The sequence below is a fragment of the Chanos chanos genome, chromosome 4 (assembly GCF_902362185.1).
Source record: "Chanos chanos chromosome 4, fChaCha1.1, whole genome shotgun sequence".
NCBI lineage: Eukaryota > Metazoa > Chordata > Actinopteri > Gonorynchiformes > Chanidae > Chanos > Chanos chanos.
In genome coordinates, this window is record NC_044498.1 from 41,324,938 (window position 1) to 41,346,035 (window position 21,098).

Here is a 21,098-nt window from a genome sequence, read left to right on the forward strand (position 1 = left end):
TGATGTGAAGAAATTTAGAGAAATTACAGAGAGTAAAAGAAAGAGAGGCGTGTCCTTCCTGACACACACACACACACACACACACACACACACTGCTCATTTAGAGTCCCATAATCATGCAACTGCACTTGTGTCTGAGAGTTATGTAGTACTGTGAAAATATTGTGCGCGCGTGCGCGTGTGTGTGTGTGTGCGTGCATGTGTGTGTGTGTACATGCTGTCTGAGATAATCTGGCATGGCCGCCTGTGTTTTAACCATTGTGTTGCTGATGGCTGACAGTGTATAGAGAGGAGCGCTGCCATAGCAATGGGTACCTGTCTTTCCGGCGGTCACCCGTGGGAACAGGGCTGATGGAGATTCGGGGCAACGTGGAGATGGAGCTCTGGGACTGGCCGGAGGAGAAGGAGGAGGTCTCCACGTTCAGCGGAGAAAGGGGAGGAGTTATCAGACTAGGACTGCTACACTCTGAGACAGAAAGACACAAACACAATTAACACTCAAACTCTTCTGTAAAGTTTCAATAGCTTTACTGGCTACACTGTGTCTCTATCAGAGAATTAATACTGTTATATATTGTAGCTCCAACAAAACATATATATTGTAGCTCCATCAGAACATTACAAATTAATATCATTAACATACCATAACCTCTATGACAGCACTAATACTGTTAATATACTGTAGCTCTATTAGAGCATTAATACCGTTAGTATTGTGTCTCTGAGCATTAATACAGTTACTATACTGTAGCTCTATCAGAGCATTGATACAGTTACTATACTGTAGCCCTATCAGAGCATTGATACAGTTACTATACTGTAGCTCTATCAGAGCATTGATACAGTTACTATACTGTAGCCCTATCAGAGCATTGATACAGTTACTATACTGTGGCTTTATCAGAGCATTAATACCGTTATTATACTGTAGCTCTATCAGAGCATCAATACAGTTATTATACTGTAGCCGTATCAGAGCATTAATACAGTTATTGTACTGTAGCCCTATCAGAGCATTAATACGGTTACTATACTGTAGCCCTATCAGAGCATTAATACAGTTACTATACTGTAGCTCTATCAGAGCATTAATACCGTTATTATACTGTAGCTCTATCAGAGCATTAATACCGTTATTATACTGTAGCCCTATCAGAGCATTAATACCGTTACTATACTGTAGCCGTATCAGAGCATTAATACCGTTATTATACTGTAGCTCTATCAGAGCATTAATACCGTTACTATACTGTAGCTCTATCAGAGCATTAATACAGTTACTATACTGTAGCTCTATCAGAGCATTAATACCGTTATTATACTGTAGCTCTATCAGAGCATTGATACAGTTACTATACTGTAGCCGTAACAGAGCATTAATACCGTTATTATACTGTAGCTCTATCAGAGCATTAATACAGTTACTATACTTTAGCTCTATCAGAGCATTAATACCGTTATTATACTGTAGCCCTATCAGAGCATTAATACCGTTACAATACTGTAGCTCTATCAGAGCAATAATACAGTTACTATACTGTAGCTCTATCAGAGCATTAATACCGTTATTATACTGTAGCTCTATCAGAATATTAATACCGTTATTATACTATACCTCTATCAGAGCCCATGACAGAGCGAGGGTATCGTGGGGTGGAAGGGATCTTAATCCTCTCTGTACGATACTGCACACTATTGCACGAGCCTGACACACACACAAAACACACACCACATTCTTTTTTAAACAGGCAAATATGGCTAATACATGAATGTATGGGTGTGAGTGAGTGAGTGAATGAGTGGAATGATTGAGTTAGTTTATGTGAAAATTAGTGAATAAGTGAGTGTGGGACAGTAAATAACCACGTACTCACCGCTGAGACTGTGTGTGTGTGCGCGTGTGTGTGTGTTGTAGTGATTAATGAATGAGAGTATGAGAGTAAGTGAATGTGTGTCCCCGTGTGTGTGTGTGTGTGTGTGTGTGTGTGGGTGTGTGTGTGCGCGCATGTGTGTGTGTGTGCATGTATCTGTGTGCCTGTGTGTGTACCCACCGAGGCGGGCGCTGGATGGAAGCGAGTTGGTACAGTGAGAAGCGCGGCTGCTGTTTGAGGACTCTGTGCATTCTCCGGACCGCTTCTGACTGAGATCCAAACTCAGACGGGCCTGGTGCTGAGGACTGACACACAACAAAGGGTCACACAACAGAACGTACCTGCGTGTTTGTGTTTGAGAATGTTATGGGGTGTGTGTGTGAGAGACAGTGCGTGTGTGTGCGCGCACATGCGTTACCTGGTGTGTGTTTGTTGTTGGCAGATCTGACTGGCCACAGAGGGACAGTTGTTATTAGTGACTCTTTGGCTGCGTACAGTGTAAACCGGATTCCACATGACTGCAGTGACCGCTGGGCACGGGGCCAGGGTGCGATGCACAGAGTCTGAAACACACACGAGTCATCACATTTCAGACTCATCACCCACGGAGAGACACACGCTGTCTTTATGAGGGCATATCTGCTACCTCTGCACAAGCAGTTTTGTTCTTCTCTTCTCACGCTGTCACTATCAGGGAGCTAGTATGTCTAAGGTCAAGACATGTATGTATGTATGTATGTATGTGTGTGTGTTTTATGAAACAAAACTGGTTTTAGATATAGGTTGTTGTGGGGGGGGTTTGTGGAGGGTGTTTTTTGTGTATGTGTGTGTATGTATGAGAGAGAAACAGAGGGATAAAGAGGAGAAGAGAAAGCAGGAATGAATGAGAGAGAGAGAGAGGGTGTTTGTTCCTGTGTTTTCTAACAGTGAGACTGTTGCCAAGTTGCAGAAGGCACCATTCCAAGACCAGTTCATGAATATTAAAATCAGCTTTAAAAAAAAAAAGAAAAAAAAAGAAGGTAAAAATAGTCTTTAATATAAACACAAAATGCACGCGTACTTATGCAGAGGAACACAGAGGACCACTCCAAGCTATGTTTCAAACAAAAGCAACCTCTAATAATAATACCATTCTTCTCTGTGGAGATGAAGGACAACAGCTAACTCAGTGTCTGTGGCTCCGTAAACTGTTACCTGACTGTTTAAAGAAAGTGTGATTATCCAGATAGGCAACTGGGAATACAGTTTATCCAGCCAAGAAATCTGCTCTTACAAAAATAACTAAATAACTAAGTAATTACATAGGTGTCACTTAATGAGTGAGGTCATTTTTCAGTGTAATGTAAACTAATGTGGAGTAATTATGTACTAGGTTTGTGTGGAGTTCCTTAGGTGTGTGTGGCTCTTAGCAGGAAGAACCAAGTGTTTATTGTGAGCTATGCGCCACTCACTGAGACTTTGTGTGTGTGTGTGTGTGTGTGTCTGAGTGAGAGAGATAAACTTACTGGGCAGCAATGTTCCATTATACACAGTAGGTACGAAACCCACGCTGTGCCTATGAAGTCGGTTGGTAGATGAACGCAGAATCTCACGCTGCTCCACAGACTGCTCATCATTAGAATAGCTCTGATATACACCCATGCACACATACACACACACACACACACACACACACACACGGAAACACAGAGAAGTCAGCAAAAAAAAAAAGAGATGAACGCTGGGTTTCATAGCTGTGGGCCAAAAAGCCCAGATTTCTGTAACATTGCGCTCATTGTGTGAATAAATGGAGAATATGATATAAGACTTTAATGAAACAGGTCGTTAAACTCTCAGCTCTCTGTAAATATCCTCCAGCACAGCAGAGTCCTGCGTCAGCTTCTTCCGTCAACGCTGCAGCCCGGACCCACCTCAGCCAGGCAGGCTAATTAACCTCAGCATGCTGCAGGCAAGACCAGGGAAATCTACCCCTGTAGCCTGACAGGATGAGGTAAATCTACCCCTATATACAGACAGGGTGGGGTAAATCTACTCCTATATACAGACAGTGTGGTGTAAATCTACCCTACATACAGACAAAACGGGGTAAATCTGCCCACATTCACCTGAAAGCTCTGTAGTGGTATGTTTTGGGGGGTCATCCTGCGTCGGAGGGCAGGGGCAGATTTGGGTCGTGGCCTCTTCACCTCTGGCTCCTCACCCCTTACGCGACCAATGTCCTCCTCACAGGATTTCCTAGACGCAAGTGTTTTTCCCTCCGGGAAACACACACCTCCGTTCCTTTCCTCGGGCTTCGTGTCCACCACTGTGGCCGTGATAGTGGAGTCGGACGCGGAGCTTCCCTGGTGTTTGTGCTTGAATTTGAATGAATCGCTACGAGTGGGTGGCGCCGGCGGAGCCTGGGTGGAGTCTGTTTTGGGTGGGGGTTGGGGAGAGTGGCCAGACAGGTATTCCATTTTAGAGGGCGTGTCTGGGCGTTTGAAGGCGTCAGCCTCGAAGATGGACTTCCTCTGCTTGGGCGACTTGTAGATAGACAACTGCAAGGGGCTGTCCGTCGTCCCGGAAACGCCCACAACCATTTTGGGCCAGGTGCCTCCGCTGTGCTTCTTTTCTGATGCTGTCTCCATGGAGACGCAGTCGGGCGTGGCCGCATCGGGTCGGACGTAGCAGAACTCTTGGAAGGCACTGCCGCTGTATCGGGCGGGGCCAAGTTCAGACGCAGGTCTCAGGGTTGAGGCAGAGGGACAGGGTCTTCTTTCAGAATAACTTCCATCTTCAGACTCCACCCTTGGCTTCCTCCTGTCCCCCATTCCTATTCCAAGCCCTCCACCAGCATCTGTGCTGTAAATGTCCGTCTGGGTGGAGCTGTTGTGCTTCAGGTTGCGGCTGTTGCGGGTGTAGACTTCGGACAGCAGCGGCCTGCCATTGGCCTTCTCCACCTCCCGCAGGCTCTCGAAGATATTCTGACCTGAACTACTCTGTGGGAAGAACTTCAATAGGGGGGAAAAAAAGCAAAGCAGTCAATAAAAACAGGAGAACCGTCCTGCTCTGAAAATGGCTTTTTATGCTGTAGTACAAGTAACCGTTACACTCTATTAGACTGCAGAGCAGTGCTAGATTGGTAGAGTTACAATAGAGCAGTATCTGAGTGGTTAAGTGACATTAGGGTGGTAGAGCGACGCTAGAGCCAAAGGAATAATTGCGTGTTGTTGTAATAGTGGAGCACTAGTAATGAGTGGAGCAGTAGAGTCAGAGCAGTGCTAAGTGGAGGCAAAGCAACAAGTAGAGCAGCAACAGAGCAGTGAGGTATTTAAAAAAATGAGGTTCACCTTCATAAGCGAGAGATTGAGGGAGTCTCGGCAGCTCCTTAGCAGTGACTCACATTCAGACACCGACTTGTTATCTAGAGCGATGCCGTTTATCTGAGGATAGGAAAGTAGGTCAGCATTTTTCTAAAGGGTGGAAAAAAAATTTTTCCTCATCCCCCTATTTCCATCACGATATGCCCGAAACCATTCAGACACAAAGAGAACTGAGCCCCAGGCCAAACGAATGCATCTTTTAACTTCCTTTCAGATAAGACTTTGATGTACATTAAGTCAAACCAGAACCTCTCAGGGCCAAATCCCTCAGTAAAACACAACCACAGACTGCAAGTGACTCAAATACATAGTCTCATTTAATCTTAAATTCGATATCCGTCTCAGAGACACGTTGAGACCCCAAATCAAATTAGGTTAACGCAATTAACATCTACACAAGGACAACCACCACCCGATACACTCTCGAGATTACAATCTGCCGACTCATCGACAGTCTGCACATTGCTGATCGCTGTTGGAGGAGCTATCGTTTCACCTAGCGACTTGCTGATCGACACGTTTTCTATGTAAGGAAGAGGGAGGCTTTAGCCAGCAAAAGGTGAAATCTGTCCATCATGTGTGGTTGAGATTAGAAACTGGGGTAACAATCTGCCTAAGTAGGGTTGGATCGGGTTAAAGGTCAAGGACTTGAAGTACAAAATCAAACGTCCAATGAAAACAAAGTTTCGGCTCCTTAAGATTCCGGAGCTCCGTGATCATGTAACAGCATCGCGGACTCACAGCAATGAGACGATCTCCTACTGTTAAAGTGCCCTCTCTGGCCGCAGGACTCCCAGGTACAACGGCAGTCACGTACACGCCTCCCTCCAGGCTTATACCGCTATCTGCACGCACGCACACACACACACACAAACACACACACAAACACACACACACACACACACACACACGAACACAAACACACACGAACACAAACACAAACACACAGGGAATGGAAAGGGTTACTAGTCGTCACTTAGACTAACAACAGCTAAAAGACATAGAAGAGGGGGCAATAAATTTCCCATAATGACAAAGCACGGGAGACAGATACCTTTGTGTCCGACGAGATTGATGTGGACTGGAGTTACTAGTCTTCCCCATAAAGACTTTCTTCGCCTCACTACCATATTGATCATCCCTCCTCCGTTAAGCACAGCTTTGATAACCTGCTTCCTGTCTTTGTTAGTCAGGTCCACGTCATTCACTTTCAACAGCCAATCATTCACTCTGTAAAGAGAGAGGACGGCTAGGGTTTGTCAGCGGGTCTGACGGACGGTGAAATAAGACGATTAATGATCTAAGAAGCCGTAAAAAATAAAGAAAAAAAAAAACGCTCATTGTTTGAAAAGCAGTACCTTAATCTTCCATCAGCGATGCTTCCTTTGTCCACCCGAGTCACAAAGATCCCACACTCTCCTGGCAAGTATGGATCATTTACCCCCTCAGCTATGTCGAACCCCAGGGCTTTCAGATCCATATCGTCCTGCACAGAGAGGGAGAGAGAGAGAGAGAATCACACACAGAATGCTTTCTTCTTTCATGCTTCAGTAAAGCAGTGTGTGTCTTTGCGGGTTTGACGGCGACAAAACAGCCAAACTCACACAGATTGAGTTTCTGAACTTCTTACCCTATCCTTCTCAAACTCCACCACCTCAGTCTCCCATTCCAGTGAGTCAGTGTCGATGGCAGAGTCATGGCTGCTGTGAGTCATCAGCTGGCAGAACCGTGCCTCGCTGTCCAACTGGTAGTCCATTTTCTCTCTGGACCACACATCATCACAAATGAATAATAATAAAACTCTTTCCTACTGACAAATAACACAAAATTCAGACCACTCACTGTGTATTTCAGTCTGATTCTGTTATAAGCCAGTAAATTTCTTTTTATTAGTGAGACTCCTGTGTTTTAGGTGGATGGTCTCAGCAGGCAAGCGTCAGAGATCCGGTAAAATCAAACATGACTCGTCCAAAAATATTCTGCAATATAGCCTTGTTCCTACATGTGCACATCTGCTGATTTACCCTCAAAATCTGACTATAACACCCTTCACAACATACATACACTGCTGTGTGTGCCCACAGTGTTGCAAAAGCACCCTTTTAAACATTCAGCCTGCAGATACCATATACAATATATAAAAGATACGAGGGTAAAATTAGGGGTCAAAGCAGCAGCAAAGCCATTCTGTCAGAGAAGACTACAGGGCCAGGGGGCAGATAAAGTTAGAATATTAACAAGGGAACATCCAGTCCTTGACAAAACAAATGCATATGCTACGTGTGTGTGTGTGTGTGTGTGTGTGTTAAATCTTGGGGGATCACTCTTTTTAAATACTTTTTAAGACTCTTAGACATGGACTCAGAATGGTGCTTTCTGCTGTTCACAAACCCATCAGCAGAGGGAGCTAGAGTTCTCTGATCACAGAGAGAGAGCTCAGCCAGGATAAGCACATTGTTGATCTGCCATCAGTTTTCTCTGAGTTTTCTTATTGAATTGAACAAACAATATACCAACCAGAGAGAGAGACAGACAAGGGAAGAGAGCAAGAGAGAGAGAGAGAGAGAGAAAGAGAGAGAGAGGGGACAGAGGAAGAGAGAGAAAGGGGACTGACTTTAGCTCCTTCAGTTCCCGTAAGGCGTCATTTTTCTGTTTCCTCATATCGTCAAGGTTACGTAGGGCGTCTGCCAGATCGCTGACTGCCCGATCCCGCTCCCTCCGCAAGTTGTCACACAGTGTCCTGAGAGAGACGGAGAGAAAAAGTCCGGATGACTAGACACAACATTTTCAATTATTCAGTTGTGCAGCAGAATGTTCCACTGTCATATCGAAATGGAAATTTAAAGGCATCGTATTACTGCGTGAAAAAGAAGAACATCGCGTGTGCGTCAGGAAAGTTGTGAAACAGGCCACGGGACTGACCCCAACAGAAGCCACCCTGATGCATCACACCTGTTTTTACGTTCATCACCACAAAGTCAAGTCTGATATCCTATCTGTTCACTGAATTACCAAATACAGCTGTTCCTCAAATCTATTAGTTAATAGATTATTATATAATTCATATATTACATGTTGCACTGGTTCCTAAAGTGAAAGGGACTCTCTCTCTCTCTCTCTCTCTCTCTCTCTCCATATGCTGTCTTTCTCTCAACGTATGTTTTTTTTCTCTCTCTCTCTTTTTTTAACTCTCTCTCTCTCTCTCTCACCGTATGCTTTCTCTCTCTGCGACAATCTTGTCTCTCTCCTGGAAGGCCCAGTCTCGCCGACACTTTGCCACCTCAGCCTCCTGCAGAGCCTCCTTCAGCTCCTGAGACACTGCCTCGTACTGTTTCCTCAACACCTCCACCTCCTTATTCACACGCTCCATGTCCAACGCGGCACAGTCCTGCTTCTGAAACGGCAGAAAACACACACACACACACGCACAAATGCGCGGTTAGACACGCGCATACAGACACTGTCAGACACACACAGCATAAACTTGAGGTGTAATTCTGCTTCGAGGTCTAATTTCTAAAATTCCAAGGCATTCTAAAGTAATAAACTTATGTCTTAAAAGACACGACCACAAACGCTTCATTCCAAATAAATGGCATTTACAAATAGAGGAGTTGACAAATCTGAATGCCGCAGGGAGTGTTGGAGTTTCATAACATTAAATGCCATAGCACCCTCTGGTGGGGATTATGGGCACCGCCTGTTCAGAGAATAAATGCTTTTGAAGACGTTTTCAGTGATATAATCCCTACTGGCAGCATTCCTCCTTTGCAGTGTGATGTGTGTGTGATGTATGTGTGTGATGAGCGAGTGAACGTGTGTGGTGTGTGTGTGTGTGTGTGTGTGTGTGATGAGCGAGTGAACGTGTGTGGTGTGTGTGTGTGTGTGTGTGTGTGTGTGTGTGTGATGAGCGAGTGAACGTGTGTGGTGTGTGTGTGTGTGATGAGCGAGTGAACGCGTGTGGTGTGTGTGTGTGTGTGTGTGTGTGTGATGAGCGAGTGAACGTGTGTGGTGTGTGTGTGTGTGATGAGCGAGTGAACATGTGTGGTGTGTGTCTGTGTGTGTGATGAGCGAGTGAACGTGTGTGGTGTGTGTGTGTGTGTGTGTGTGTGTGTGTGTGTGTGTGTGATGAGCGAGTGAACGTGTGTGGTGTGTGTGTGTGTTTGTGTACTTGGCATCACTTGTACACAGTGTACAGGAGAGGAGACGGACAAAAGACTGTATGTCAGATACTAAATGTACTACACGTATCTGACACACTGTCCCTGCACAAAAGCACACACACACACGCAGGCACGCGCACACAAGCACACACACACACGCAGGCACGCACGCACACAAGCACACACACACACGCAGGCACGCGCACACGCACACACACCCCTTTGCTCTCAGAGAGGAGGAACAGAGGACACACATAAAAAGCAGGAGACAGCACTAAGGCTGAGATGTTTCAGTAGCGTAACACTGAGATATTTCTGTTTCCTCACTAAAGTACAGGCTCTAACCATAAAGCCATTAGCCAGAGCATCAGACCAAACATTTTCACATCTAAATACAAAAGAGCAGAAAATATCTTGCACAGACTAGTGTTAATGTTTAATTCAAACTTAGTGAGTGCGCAGCGTTCCCGAGAAAAACACATCTGCCGAGAGCACGGAAAAACAACAGATACAGTTTTAGCGAGCGAGAAAGGGAGAGACAGTGCTCTGTCTTTATCTGTCCTAATAGCATGCTACATCGCTCTGACTCATTCTGTCTTCTCTCTCTCTCTCTCTCTCTCTCTGTGTGTTCCCCTAAAAATACTGCATTGCCATTACTGTCCTATCTGCCCATCTTTAATTCATACCCTTCACAAACACTTTCAGCTCTTCAAGTCAGGACATCGGAACAAAGTCACCACAATCAGAGAGCTAGAGAGTTTTTAAATATAGTTCTGATCCATACGGGCAACAAAACACCGGCCCAAGTCCTCAGCCCACCTCACAATACCAGAGTAACGCTAAGTCAAGCTCTCCTCTGTAGTAGTTTGCTGTTGTCCAGTTACCTGAGTCAATCTGTTTGGCTGTTTACCACTGTCACTGTCTCACAGCTTTTAAATTTAAGGTGTTAGGTGTGTACGTGCTTGTGTTGTGTTACAGACACAAATTAAAACACTCACTCTGATGAACTCTTGTTATGCCGCATTTTGGATAATCGTGTCGAATTTTGACTTTTGAACGTCTGCCTAAATATCAGCAAAAGTTGAAGCGAATCAGTTCTTTCCTCCCCCTAAAATTCACTTTCACAGGAGCGGGTTTGTCATCACACATACGCACAGTTAGACACACACGGGAACGCACACAGTATTCGGTACCTGTCGGGCCTGGTAGTACTCCCTCAGTAACTGATCCCTCTGAATGATGGCCTCTGTTCTCTCTTTGCGGGCGACGTCTCTCTCCTCTCGTACCATCTCGATGTCTTTACAGGCCTGACTGAGCTCCTTCTGGGCCTCAGCTTTGTCCTTCACCTCGTGACAGTACTTCTCCAACAGCTCGTTCCGCTCGCAGATGGCCCGGTCCCGGTCTACCAGAGACGAGTTCAGCTCCTAAGCACCCAAAACCAAACCCAAAACACAAAACAGACAGTCCTCTGTTAATAAGATGTCTGACATCACACGTTTAACAGATTCTGCACAAGGTAAGCTCACTTCATGTCTTACAACCAGGATTCTGTAAACCTGCTTTATGAAATCATTGCTGCAAAAACCAAACTGAAGTGAAGTGAAGTGAAGCGTGTCAGTGTAAAGTAAAGCGAGTCAGTGTAAAGTGAAGCGTGAGTCAATGTGAAGTGAAGCCTGAGTCAGTGTGAAGTGAAGCCTGAGTCAGTGTGAAGTGAGTCAGTGTGAAGCATGTCAGTGTGAAGTGAAGCGAGTCAGTGTGAAGTGAAGCGAGTCAGCATGGAGCTCAATGTGATCTCTGACCTGACGGAGGGCCTCCAGCTCCTCACTGGCGACCATTCTCTCTGACGAGGTGTTTTTCAGCCTGGCCTCCGCTGCCTCCAATTCCGTTTGGAGTTTATCCACCTCTTTAATGACCTGGTCTCTCTCGCTCATGATCAGTCTGTACTCGTTAAACACCGAATCTCTCTCCTCTTTGTATTTCTCTGCATCTTTCACTGCCTTCAGCTGGAGGTTTTTGTAACGCATGACCTCAGACTGCAACTTTTCCATCTCTCTCTGCAGCTCTTTATTCTGAGAACATGCTTTATTCAGTTCCTGCTGAACAGAGTCAAACCTGAAAGAGACACAGAGAGAGAGAACATGAATCAAATTACAGGGAAATGAGTCGATCCAACAGCCGAGAACTCTCCTTTCCACAGTAAGGCTTTTCCTTCTTCCCTGAGATTGATTGCAAGCGCCAGGAATATTTTATCAATGGGTCACCGCAAGGGTCTCGCATATACTCTAGGTACTGTTAATAACGCTTTACTACAGTTACTCTCCCTTCCTCATGCTGGCAAACTGTGGATAAGGGTTCACTGCAGTGGGAGTCACCCCTCCACAGTGAGGTTTAAAGGAAGATGTCTCACAATGGTTTAGTTTTTCAGTGATGATGAGTACTGCTGTTGGCAGCGTATGCGGATACCGTGCTGGAGTTTCGACGTGTGTGTTTTACCTTCGGACCGATGAGGAGTACTGTTGCTGGTAGTGCATGGCTGTGTCTCGTTGTTTCATAAGAGCGTCCATCTGTTTCTGCAGTCGCCGATTCTCCTCCTCCGTCTGCTCCAGTCGACTCAGGTCCGTGTTGTGACTGGCGACTTTTTCGCTGTATCGTTTGCTCAAAGCGTCGTACTCTTTCTTCGTCGCCTCCACTTTGTCCATGGCCGAGTCGTAGAGTTTATTCAGTATCTCCGACGAGCCGTTCTCTCTTATCACCTGGGCAGGTAAACACGGAGACCAGAATGTTCTTTACTGCCAGACGCCGCGGGCTTTAATTAGTCAGACAGAAGGAAATGAACTTTATTTACTTCCCTGTAATAAATGACTACATTACATAAACGCCAGATGGTGATTACGGGTGAAGGGAGGAAGTTTTCACACATATCGCTCATCCAGTGGCCTGTTCCAATGGCCTAACGAGTACAAACTCAATGCTGAGGTAATTTAATTCACTAAAAACTCTCTGGAAGGATGACGCATGATTTTATTACACTGACAAATATGAGTGCCATCTCTGAGGTCTTTGTCTCTGCGGGGCAGGGCAGTCAGCACAAGCAGTATTGACAGTCGAGAGCCTGCCTTAATGCCCTTTTTCCATCAGTCAGAGCATCTGCCCTTAGACACTGACCTTTCTAGAAAGTGCTCTGTGTGTGTACTGCGCCCCTGCCTGTCCTTCTCCCCTGAGTGTGTTCTCAGATCTGTGTGTGTGTTGCTGACAGGTCAAACCGCTTCAGCTCTGCTCACGCTGCAAAGCTGCAGCCAAACAAAGCGCATCAGCCTGCCCTAGCACCATCTTACACACACCACCTCACACCTACACCGACCCAGCTCACAGTCACTGAGTTTTAATCCGCTGTATTTAAATTAGGTCACAAACACACACACACTTGTTTGTATGTGTATGTGTATGTATGTGTATGTGTGTGTGTGTGTGTGTGTGTGTATGTGTGTGAGAGAGAGAGAGAGAGATTTGTGACAACATAACATTTCTAATCCACTGGGAGAGTGAGATTGGTTTAGCAGATGTAATAAAAATCAGTCTGTGTTTGCCAGTAGCGATGTGCTTTGAGTGGTTTTGACAGAGAGTCAGCTGTGCAGAGTCAGGTCTGGCCACGACATGGTCACATCTGATCAAGTCATTTCTGATTTACCTGGCTCACCATAAGCACTCGCTGACACACAGCACTGACTATGGCATCAGAAATTCTGACGGGTGAAAAGGCAAATATCCAGTCAGACATCAAGAACATAGATGGCATCCGCCGGTCGCATCACTGGAGATCCATAACATAATCTCTTTGACAAACTGCTCCCAACTTGGTTTCACAGACCGAACTTGTTTCGATTTAGCCTCCATGGCTAACTATGCCTCATATTAGCTTCCAGAACAATGACTTTGGGTCAACACAAGCCTGAGGTCTGCTCTAAAACGGGGTTCGCACAAATGTTTCAGAGCTAGGCTCCAAAATCTCCACAAACTGAAGAGAGTCTAGATGTTAGCACCAAGACTGGGACAGGCTAGTGAAAAAAAACAGGTAACATTGGCCGGCATTCACGAGACCATCAGAGTCACTCTCCAGACATCATATTTAAGCTAAGAGTTATTGAGTGACATCATTCAAACAGCAGGATGTAGGAGCACAAAAAAAGTTGACCCCTACTTTCAATAAGGAGTAAAATCCACTTCCATGTTTCCATTTTAGTTTATGACACTTGAAGCAGTAAAACATCTATTCAGTGCCATTTCTGAATATAACTGACATAAAAGTTCTTTCTAATTAATTAATTATCACAAACTCTATGCCTTTTCTATCAAAGCTATAACTTCACAGTAACACTGTGTCCTCTTCAGGAAAACTCTGTCTTTACTGCTGTTATGCAAATTCCTGAGGTGTCCAAACTGCTCTGAGACGCTTTATCAATATCGGCCCAGCTCTAAAGATAAACCTAAGAGAAGAAAGATTTGAGCGTGAAATAGGCGCGTTGAGGTAGTAAGACCTGTTGTTGTTGTAGTCTCATGTCAGCCACCTCCTTCTGGTCCTCCGAGCGGAGCCTCTTCAGCTCCTCACAGCTCTGTTTCAGGTGGTTGTGCTCCCGCACTAGCTTTGAGTTCTCTCTCCTCAACAGCTCCATCTCCTCCTTCAGCTGAGACTGGTCGCTAAGCAGACGACTGTGTAACACGCTGAACACAGACAGAGACACGCACTTAATCGACAGTATGTTCAAATCATATATGTCAAGGAGTTGGTCTGTCTGGTTTCTGTGTACTTCAGCTCATTAACGTTACAGTTTTTTGTCGAGAAACACATTAAACGTCACTGGGTCGGGCTCTTGCCGTGTGCCTGGAATAGCTTAAAATATGGAATAACAAAAACATCATTACACGCACACGCACACACACGCGCTTACACACACGCTTACACATGCACACTGTGTGGTAAGGGAATACCACAGAGCACTTCCCACACCCAGAAACTAAAGAGATATGAGAATGGATGAGTAATTTGTCTGGCACTCTAACTCCCAGTATCTGTCTGTTTCCACCAGGAAACTCTCCAAGTCTAGTCCAGTATGGCAGCCACAGGCAGCCACAAACTGTAACTGTGTGTGACTATGTCATAACAAGGTTACTGGGAAACGCTCTGTACTATGCGTGTTTGTGAGCTGAAGAGTAAATAAAAACATTTCAAAGAAACACACAGATAAGAGAGAGATCAGACTGGAATGCTGAAACACACTCCATTGACGAGATGCAAGTTTGGGACTAAACCACAAATAACACTTAAGAGACTGATATATAAATGAATGCATGAGACGACAAAAGCTAAACACTGAGTGTATAGCTTTTGTCTCCTCATATAAAAGGAGCAAAAGACCTTGAACAAGCCGAGGACATTACACACACACGCACACACGCACACAGTGCCATCTGCCCAGTAGAGCACTTGTCAGACAGCTCCTTCATTAGACAGCTCTTTCAGAAGGAGCCTGACACCACAACTTAAAGCCTTGCAAAGACAGGCGTGTAACTGTATAGTCTCTTTAGGTGTGTGCCTGTCTGTGTCTGCGTGTGTGTGTGTGCATGTGCCTGTGCGTGTGTGTGTGCGTGCGTGCGTGCCTGCGTGTCTGTGTGCGTCTGGTACTCACTGGTAAAAATCTGCCTCTTTCACTGCCTCCTCACACCTCTTCAGGGTCTTGGTGTGCTGATTCTGTAGAGACTGGAGGTCTGCCATGGCTTTCATACACTGACTTTTCAGACGCTCATAATCATGACTGGCTTTGGAATTCGGCCTTTAGGAGACACAGCAGCAAGATATTACAGACAGGACTGATCCACAAGGCTGGCTCAAAGTCACCCCAGATAAGCACACACACACACCAGACTGCCCTCCCTAACATACACAGGAAATGACAGCAATCTGAATACAAGATTAAAAAAAAGAAGTGCTTTCTCAGGTAGAAACTGAAGGCACTATGATCAGTGTTAACTATAGGATAAACCCTCAGTATAAGATTGGGTGTATTTCAAAAGAATCACTGCAGGGGGACACTCTTCTAACAAAAAAAACCAAAAAACAAAAGCAGTGCATCTTCATCCATAAGCAGCATAAACTGAGATGACACCAGTCTGAGGTTCATCATTACTTTAAGCTGGGGGCTACCAAACTGTCACTGACTGTGTGCCTGTGCATTATCTATCACTAAGCGGTATAGAAAGTCAGGCAACCTTCAAGTGGAGGGCGATCGTGAGACGTTCAGTCAGCCAGCGTGTAGAGAAGACATACCTGGAGTCGTCGAAGGTGCTTCCAGGTGAGGTGAGAGCGAGACGCTTGCGGAGTTCGTCCCTTTCCCTGGTCACCTGCCTGAGCTGGAAGACGACGGTGTCCAGGCTGTCCGCGGCCGGCCGGCTGTCGTTCAGAGCGGGCGGCGGAGATGAGGCTTTATCGGACGCACCTACAACGGTCAGCGCGTTACTGCGGGGCAAAGCACGTTGACCGGGCCCTGGGGTTTGGGCGCGCGGAGCGACTGACTCAACTTTAATCTTTTAAATAATTCCACGCAGACCAAACTAAAACGAATACTTATCAAACCCAACACTCATCAACCTTTCAATCAATAATGTCTCTAGCTTGCTAATTCAGTATTAAGTCTTTAAATCAGTCTTTATCTAACCACTAAATGAACATTCATCATAACCTGTAATATTAGCCTGAAACCTGTATCTAACCAAACTCAAGACATTAATATAAACTTAACACCACCCATCCTAAGTCAACATTTATCAAACTTGTACACAGTCCATGCTAAATGCACACTTAACTAATCTTTACTCAATATTTAGCTAACCTGCAGCACAGCTGCAGGAACAAGCAACTCAACATACACTGTTTAGACCTCGTTGAGAGTCTAAAAAGAGTTCAATGCTGATACACTGCGGTTGAAACATAACCCAGCACTGAACTCCATTATCTCTGAGAAGAACCGCAGCAGGGTCTTGTGCGAATCCTGCCCTTAAAGGAGAAAAGCCTTCTCCTAAACCTCTCAGAGGAAAGGAATAAAAACGTGTAAATAATTCAGGATGTAAAAATGCCGTCGGCAAAAAGGCACTAAAATTCAGAAACGTTTCATGCAAATGATGACCTTAAAAGCTTGCCTGACGTGGAAAAAAAACCCCAAAAAACTCTTTAATCTTTTAGTCTTTGCAATGACAGCGTGCTACAAATATTCAGGCAATCGCTTCAGCTTTTGTATCACGACGCAGATTATCTCCATAAAAGGCAGACGTAGGATTTGTTCAAACAATTCTTCTAAAACTCTCTTTCTAAGGACATTCTAGGATATTAACTTGCAGTCAGACGCTACAAACACTGAATGAACTATTTTTGTCTTCTGTGAGAAAATTTTGAATAGTAAATGTTCCAACAATTCTATGGGATCTATCCCTTTGGGCATTTTACCAGCACTCCATTCTGCCTCTCTCTCTCTCTCTCTCTCTCTCTCTCTCTCTCTGCTCACTCACACAGAGTCTGAGTACAGTAAGGTTGCCGAGTTAGTGAGCTGTGTGTAGCTCGTCTGCTTGTGTGTGATGTGACGGGGGGGGGGGGTCCTGACTCAAACAATCTGCTACAATGCTGCTTATTTAATCAACAACTTCAGTTCAAAAAGGGCGATGTCTAAGCAGCTCGTCACGGAGGGATTTACAAAAAAAAAAAAAAAAAGGAGGGGGGGGGGGGGGGATACATTAGTTCTTCGTCAGATTTTGCTATGAGATGACAACAATGTTTGTGCAGTGTTAAAAATTTGTGTGACAAGATGATGATTTTTATGCTGCTTTGACTGAACGAGGCCCTGTGCGACCGAGGAGGGTGGAAACATAGGTCGTCCTTTAAGGTCATGGAGCGACGGAGAGCGTTCTCTTTCCTCTTGTCACATTTTCTCTCCCTGACAGACCCAAATGGCCGGAGGGGCCACAGTATGTGTGTGTGTGTGTGTGTGTGTGCGTGTGTGTGTGTGTCCAGCCCTGACAGAACCTTCCGGGCTCTGCAGAGGTTTCTGTAAGACTGCTGAGTCATCTGGACTGCAGTCAAACTGAGGCCAGCACTGAGGGGGCACATTTATGCCTCTTGAAAAACACCAGTTCCACTACAGAAAAACTTCAACTCCCATCAAACACCACACAGGCCCAGTTTGGCACAGATCACACGAGTTATTATTTGCAAACTACAGAGAGTCATAAATGTACCCCCAAACATCTAGACTCATTCATTCCTGTGTTGACATTGTGTGAGCGTGAGTGAGTGTGTGCGTGTGTTTTAAAATCCAGTAACATAAGTACGTACCCACACTGCTGAGAGAACTGCTGCTTTCAGAGTCCGATGGCATGGTGGACAGGACACTGTAAGTGGATCCTGCAGAAAACACATACAAACAAAACAATTACAAAGTACCCTCAACACTCTCACCTAACATCACTACCCCCAAATGTCTGACTTATGAGGTCCAAAATTATTGCCCTATGACTCCACATGCAGAGCTAAAATTTTGAAGCGTTTGGCGGTGGTATGCATGCTTTTGAGGCCTCTCAGTAGTGTATGTGGAGAAATCACTTCCAAACATGTAAGTCTTTTAAGGAGGGGGGGCACATGTGTGCAGCAGCCTAACAACTGACAAAATGCACCACCAGCTATCCATTAAGTCCCCTACATTTAAAACACACACACACACACACACACACACACAGTGACAGTGCTTATTCTCACTGTGCTTGCAGGGTCTGAATCTGAGATATCGTGGAGCAGAGCCTGGGTGAGAGAGGGAGAGAAAGACTTGTTTCATCTCCTCTGTCGCTCCCTTTTCTCCCGCTCTGCTTTTCAGAGGCGTCAGGGCTCCTCTTTGATTCCACATTGTTATCAGATGATAGGAGAACAGACGCAGTGGCAGAACTGAAACTGTTCTAACGAAGATAACACCGCTCTCTCCTCATATAACTCTGTAGCTGATATGACTTCAAAACCAGTTTTTATGCTTTTAAAATAGAATGAAGGAGAATGAATGAGAGGGAGAGAGCGAGAGAGAGAGAGAGAGAGAGAGAGAGAGAGAGAGCGAGCGAGAGAATAGTAGGTTAGCTACTGAAAAACAGATCTTTCAGTTTGTTAAAAAAAAACAACAAAGAAAACCCAATATGGACCGCATATTAATTTATTCAGGAAGATTTATTTCGGTAATGGCCTCTTTAGAGATAAAGCATCACTCTTAAAATAGCATTACAATAAAGAGAGAGGAGAGAGAGAAGAGAGGATGAGGAGGGAACAATAAAAATAAAATCACGTATTGATTTTTAGCTTCTGTATCTCGCCTGACGGCATTCGGATTATTGTGTGAAATAGCCTTTTCCGTGAATTAAAAGACATGTCTACCCACCAGGGCAGGGTCAAAGACATTAGCCTTTAGCACAAGGCTACTCATCATCAATAGCCATCAACCTTAGCCGAAGTCTGAGGCAGCGCTAATTTGTAAAACAAGCTGACTACATCAATAAACCCACCGTCTATATCGAACTACGTCCGTCTTCCTAAGAAATAATCTACATCCACCGCTCCCCCCCCCCACTCTCTCTCTCTCCTCGTCTATGGACGGATATTACGTCTGACAATCGCTCCCGCTCTCACATAATCAACATGACGAGCAAAACGTGAGCGATAATCCAAATAAACAGTAACGCAAGGACATTTGCCATAGCGCTGTCGTGTTAATTTTATTAATGTAGTCACAGAAATGTGGCGAAAATGGAGGTAAAATATGAGTCGTTTTACTGAGTACGTTTTTTTTCTCTCTGCTGTACGCGGACTTGTGCAGAGCGCTAAGTGGCGTTATTCACGAGAGAGAAAGAAGTGGGTGGGGGTGAGGGGCAAAAGCGAAAGCCCCTCTCCCCAGAATAAAGTAGGTCAGAAAAGTCAGCCTCTGCCTTAGGGGGGTGACTGATTCCCCCTTTGCTTCGCACACATATTCACACACAAATACAAACACACACACACACAGAGTCCAACAGTTGTTTCAGGCAACAAGAGACTCTACCCCCTTCAAGCGCGCGCGCACACACACACACACACACATATAAACCCTGCAACATCACTGATACAGAATGACATGCGTTGCCATGGTAAATCTGAACACTAAACTGCTGTTTGGCAAAAAAAAAATCAAATCAAATCAAATAAAAATAAAAGAACATGACACAAGTGTTTTTCCATCATTAAAAGAAAAGAAAGGAATAAATCTTTCATTTGGGAAGATGGAGATGTGGTGTGGAAGGGTTATTGATGACTGGACAAGCTTTTCTCTGGTTAGACAACACTAATCCACAGCAGTACACGGAGATGTGCAGAGCTTAGGCAACAGTTTAAAACACTCAGACTGTTATCTGTGGATCTTCTCATCACAGCCACAGTAATCTCTCTCCCAGTATTCAACATGCCCCTCCAGAGCAGACAGGAAATTCACAGCTCTGGTGAATTTTCTTTTCTGTTTCAGAGACAATCAGCTCAGCTTACTGTCAGGCAGAGTGTTTGACGCTGAGAGAGAGAGAAAGAGCGAGAGAGAGCGAGCGAGAGAGAGAGCAAGAGAGAGAGAGAGGCTGTGATGAAGAGAGAGACTGACGAACCATTCTGTTTACACACATCTCAGCTCGCTAAACCAAACTGAGTCTGGCAGCACTCTGGAGTGTGCTGTTTGAAAAAATCTGGAGTAAGACCAGCTTGGAATCCTTCCCTCTCTTCCTCCCTGTTTATCTATCTCTCCACCATCCCCCAAAATCTCTCTCTCTCTCTCTCACGCGCACGCGCGCACGCTCTCTTGCTCTTGCTCTGTTGCTTTCTCTTCTCACTCACGAGCACACAACAGCGATTCAAAAGTTTTTGATCAAAATGACATTTGCATCACATTCCTGAGTTCCTGGGGCAGGTGTCTAAGGGGAAACTAACTGACGTCTTTCCTTTGCGCGAGTTAGTGGGCCGGGGCCTACAGCTGTTCAGTGGTGGTAACAACGATCAGAAACGCGTAGTTACAGTTATAGTCCATCGAAAAGCGCTTTGCTCTCAGCGTGCCATACCGCTTGGCGCTAGCACGCGGCTCGTGGCGTGAGAAACGACACTGCGACAAGTTTCGGACGTCAGAGAAGCATTGGGTAAGACAGTGCCAGGTGTCATGCCACTATGCCAGTCTGTCATACAGCAGGAAGTCTTAAAAGATCACATGTAATTGGACTGGTTTTATTTGGTTTAAATTACACTAAATTAGTCACGCCGTCAAACACAAAGACAGCCCTGCTTGAGCTAGATATTCTTCCACTGTCTACCATCCGCTGGACCGCAGAGAGCACGGCAAATCTCTCTCACACACACACGCACGCTCATCTCATATCATCCTAAACACATACACAAAAACATACACATACAGTGGTATGCGATATGAACTGCATTTGGTCTACATGTCTCCATCAGTGTTTTCCCTCTCGGCTCACTCCAGCCAAAATATCTGTCCCACCACACAGCTCTATCTCGTAAGGTTGCGGATCTCACTCAACCCCAAACTCATCCCTAATCTAACCTTAGCCCACCCTGAACTCTCTCTCACTTCCCAGACCACACCATCAACAAACCCCAAACC

The 21,098-nt window shown here is 45.2% G+C and overlaps 1 protein-coding gene across 1 annotated transcript in view; it reads right to left on the reverse strand.

The window, feature by feature from the left end:
* dlg5a (discs, large homolog 5a (Drosophila)) overlaps nucleotides 1-21,098 on the reverse strand; it is a 37,081-nt gene that overhangs the window by 7,761 nt on the left and 8,222 nt on the right. The window contains exons 2-21 of the mRNA XM_030771710.1: nucleotides 17,774-17,842; nucleotides 15,719-15,887; nucleotides 15,081-15,224; nucleotides 13,932-14,115; nucleotides 11,890-12,149; nucleotides 11,196-11,508; nucleotides 10,590-10,820; nucleotides 8,443-8,627; nucleotides 7,848-7,973; nucleotides 6,864-6,996; nucleotides 6,592-6,719; nucleotides 6,288-6,463; nucleotides 5,975-6,078; nucleotides 5,201-5,293; nucleotides 3,977-4,861; nucleotides 3,377-3,497; nucleotides 2,290-2,434; nucleotides 2,085-2,176; nucleotides 1,613-1,705; nucleotides 316-481 (exon numbers count right to left, since the gene is read on the reverse strand). Of these exons, the coding sequence (XP_030627570.1) occupies nucleotides 316-481; nucleotides 1,613-1,705; nucleotides 2,085-2,176; nucleotides 2,290-2,434; nucleotides 3,377-3,497; nucleotides 3,977-4,861; nucleotides 5,201-5,293; nucleotides 5,975-6,078; nucleotides 6,288-6,463; nucleotides 6,592-6,719; nucleotides 6,864-6,996; nucleotides 7,848-7,973; nucleotides 8,443-8,627; nucleotides 10,590-10,820; nucleotides 11,196-11,508; nucleotides 11,890-12,149; nucleotides 13,932-14,115; nucleotides 15,081-15,224; nucleotides 15,719-15,887; nucleotides 17,774-17,842 (3,817 nt within the window). The remainder of the gene's footprint in view (nucleotides 1-315; nucleotides 482-1,612; nucleotides 1,706-2,084; nucleotides 2,177-2,289; nucleotides 2,435-3,376; nucleotides 3,498-3,976; nucleotides 4,862-5,200; nucleotides 5,294-5,974; nucleotides 6,079-6,287; nucleotides 6,464-6,591; nucleotides 6,720-6,863; nucleotides 6,997-7,847; nucleotides 7,974-8,442; nucleotides 8,628-10,589; nucleotides 10,821-11,195; nucleotides 11,509-11,889; nucleotides 12,150-13,931; nucleotides 14,116-15,080; nucleotides 15,225-15,718; nucleotides 15,888-17,773; nucleotides 17,843-21,098) is intronic.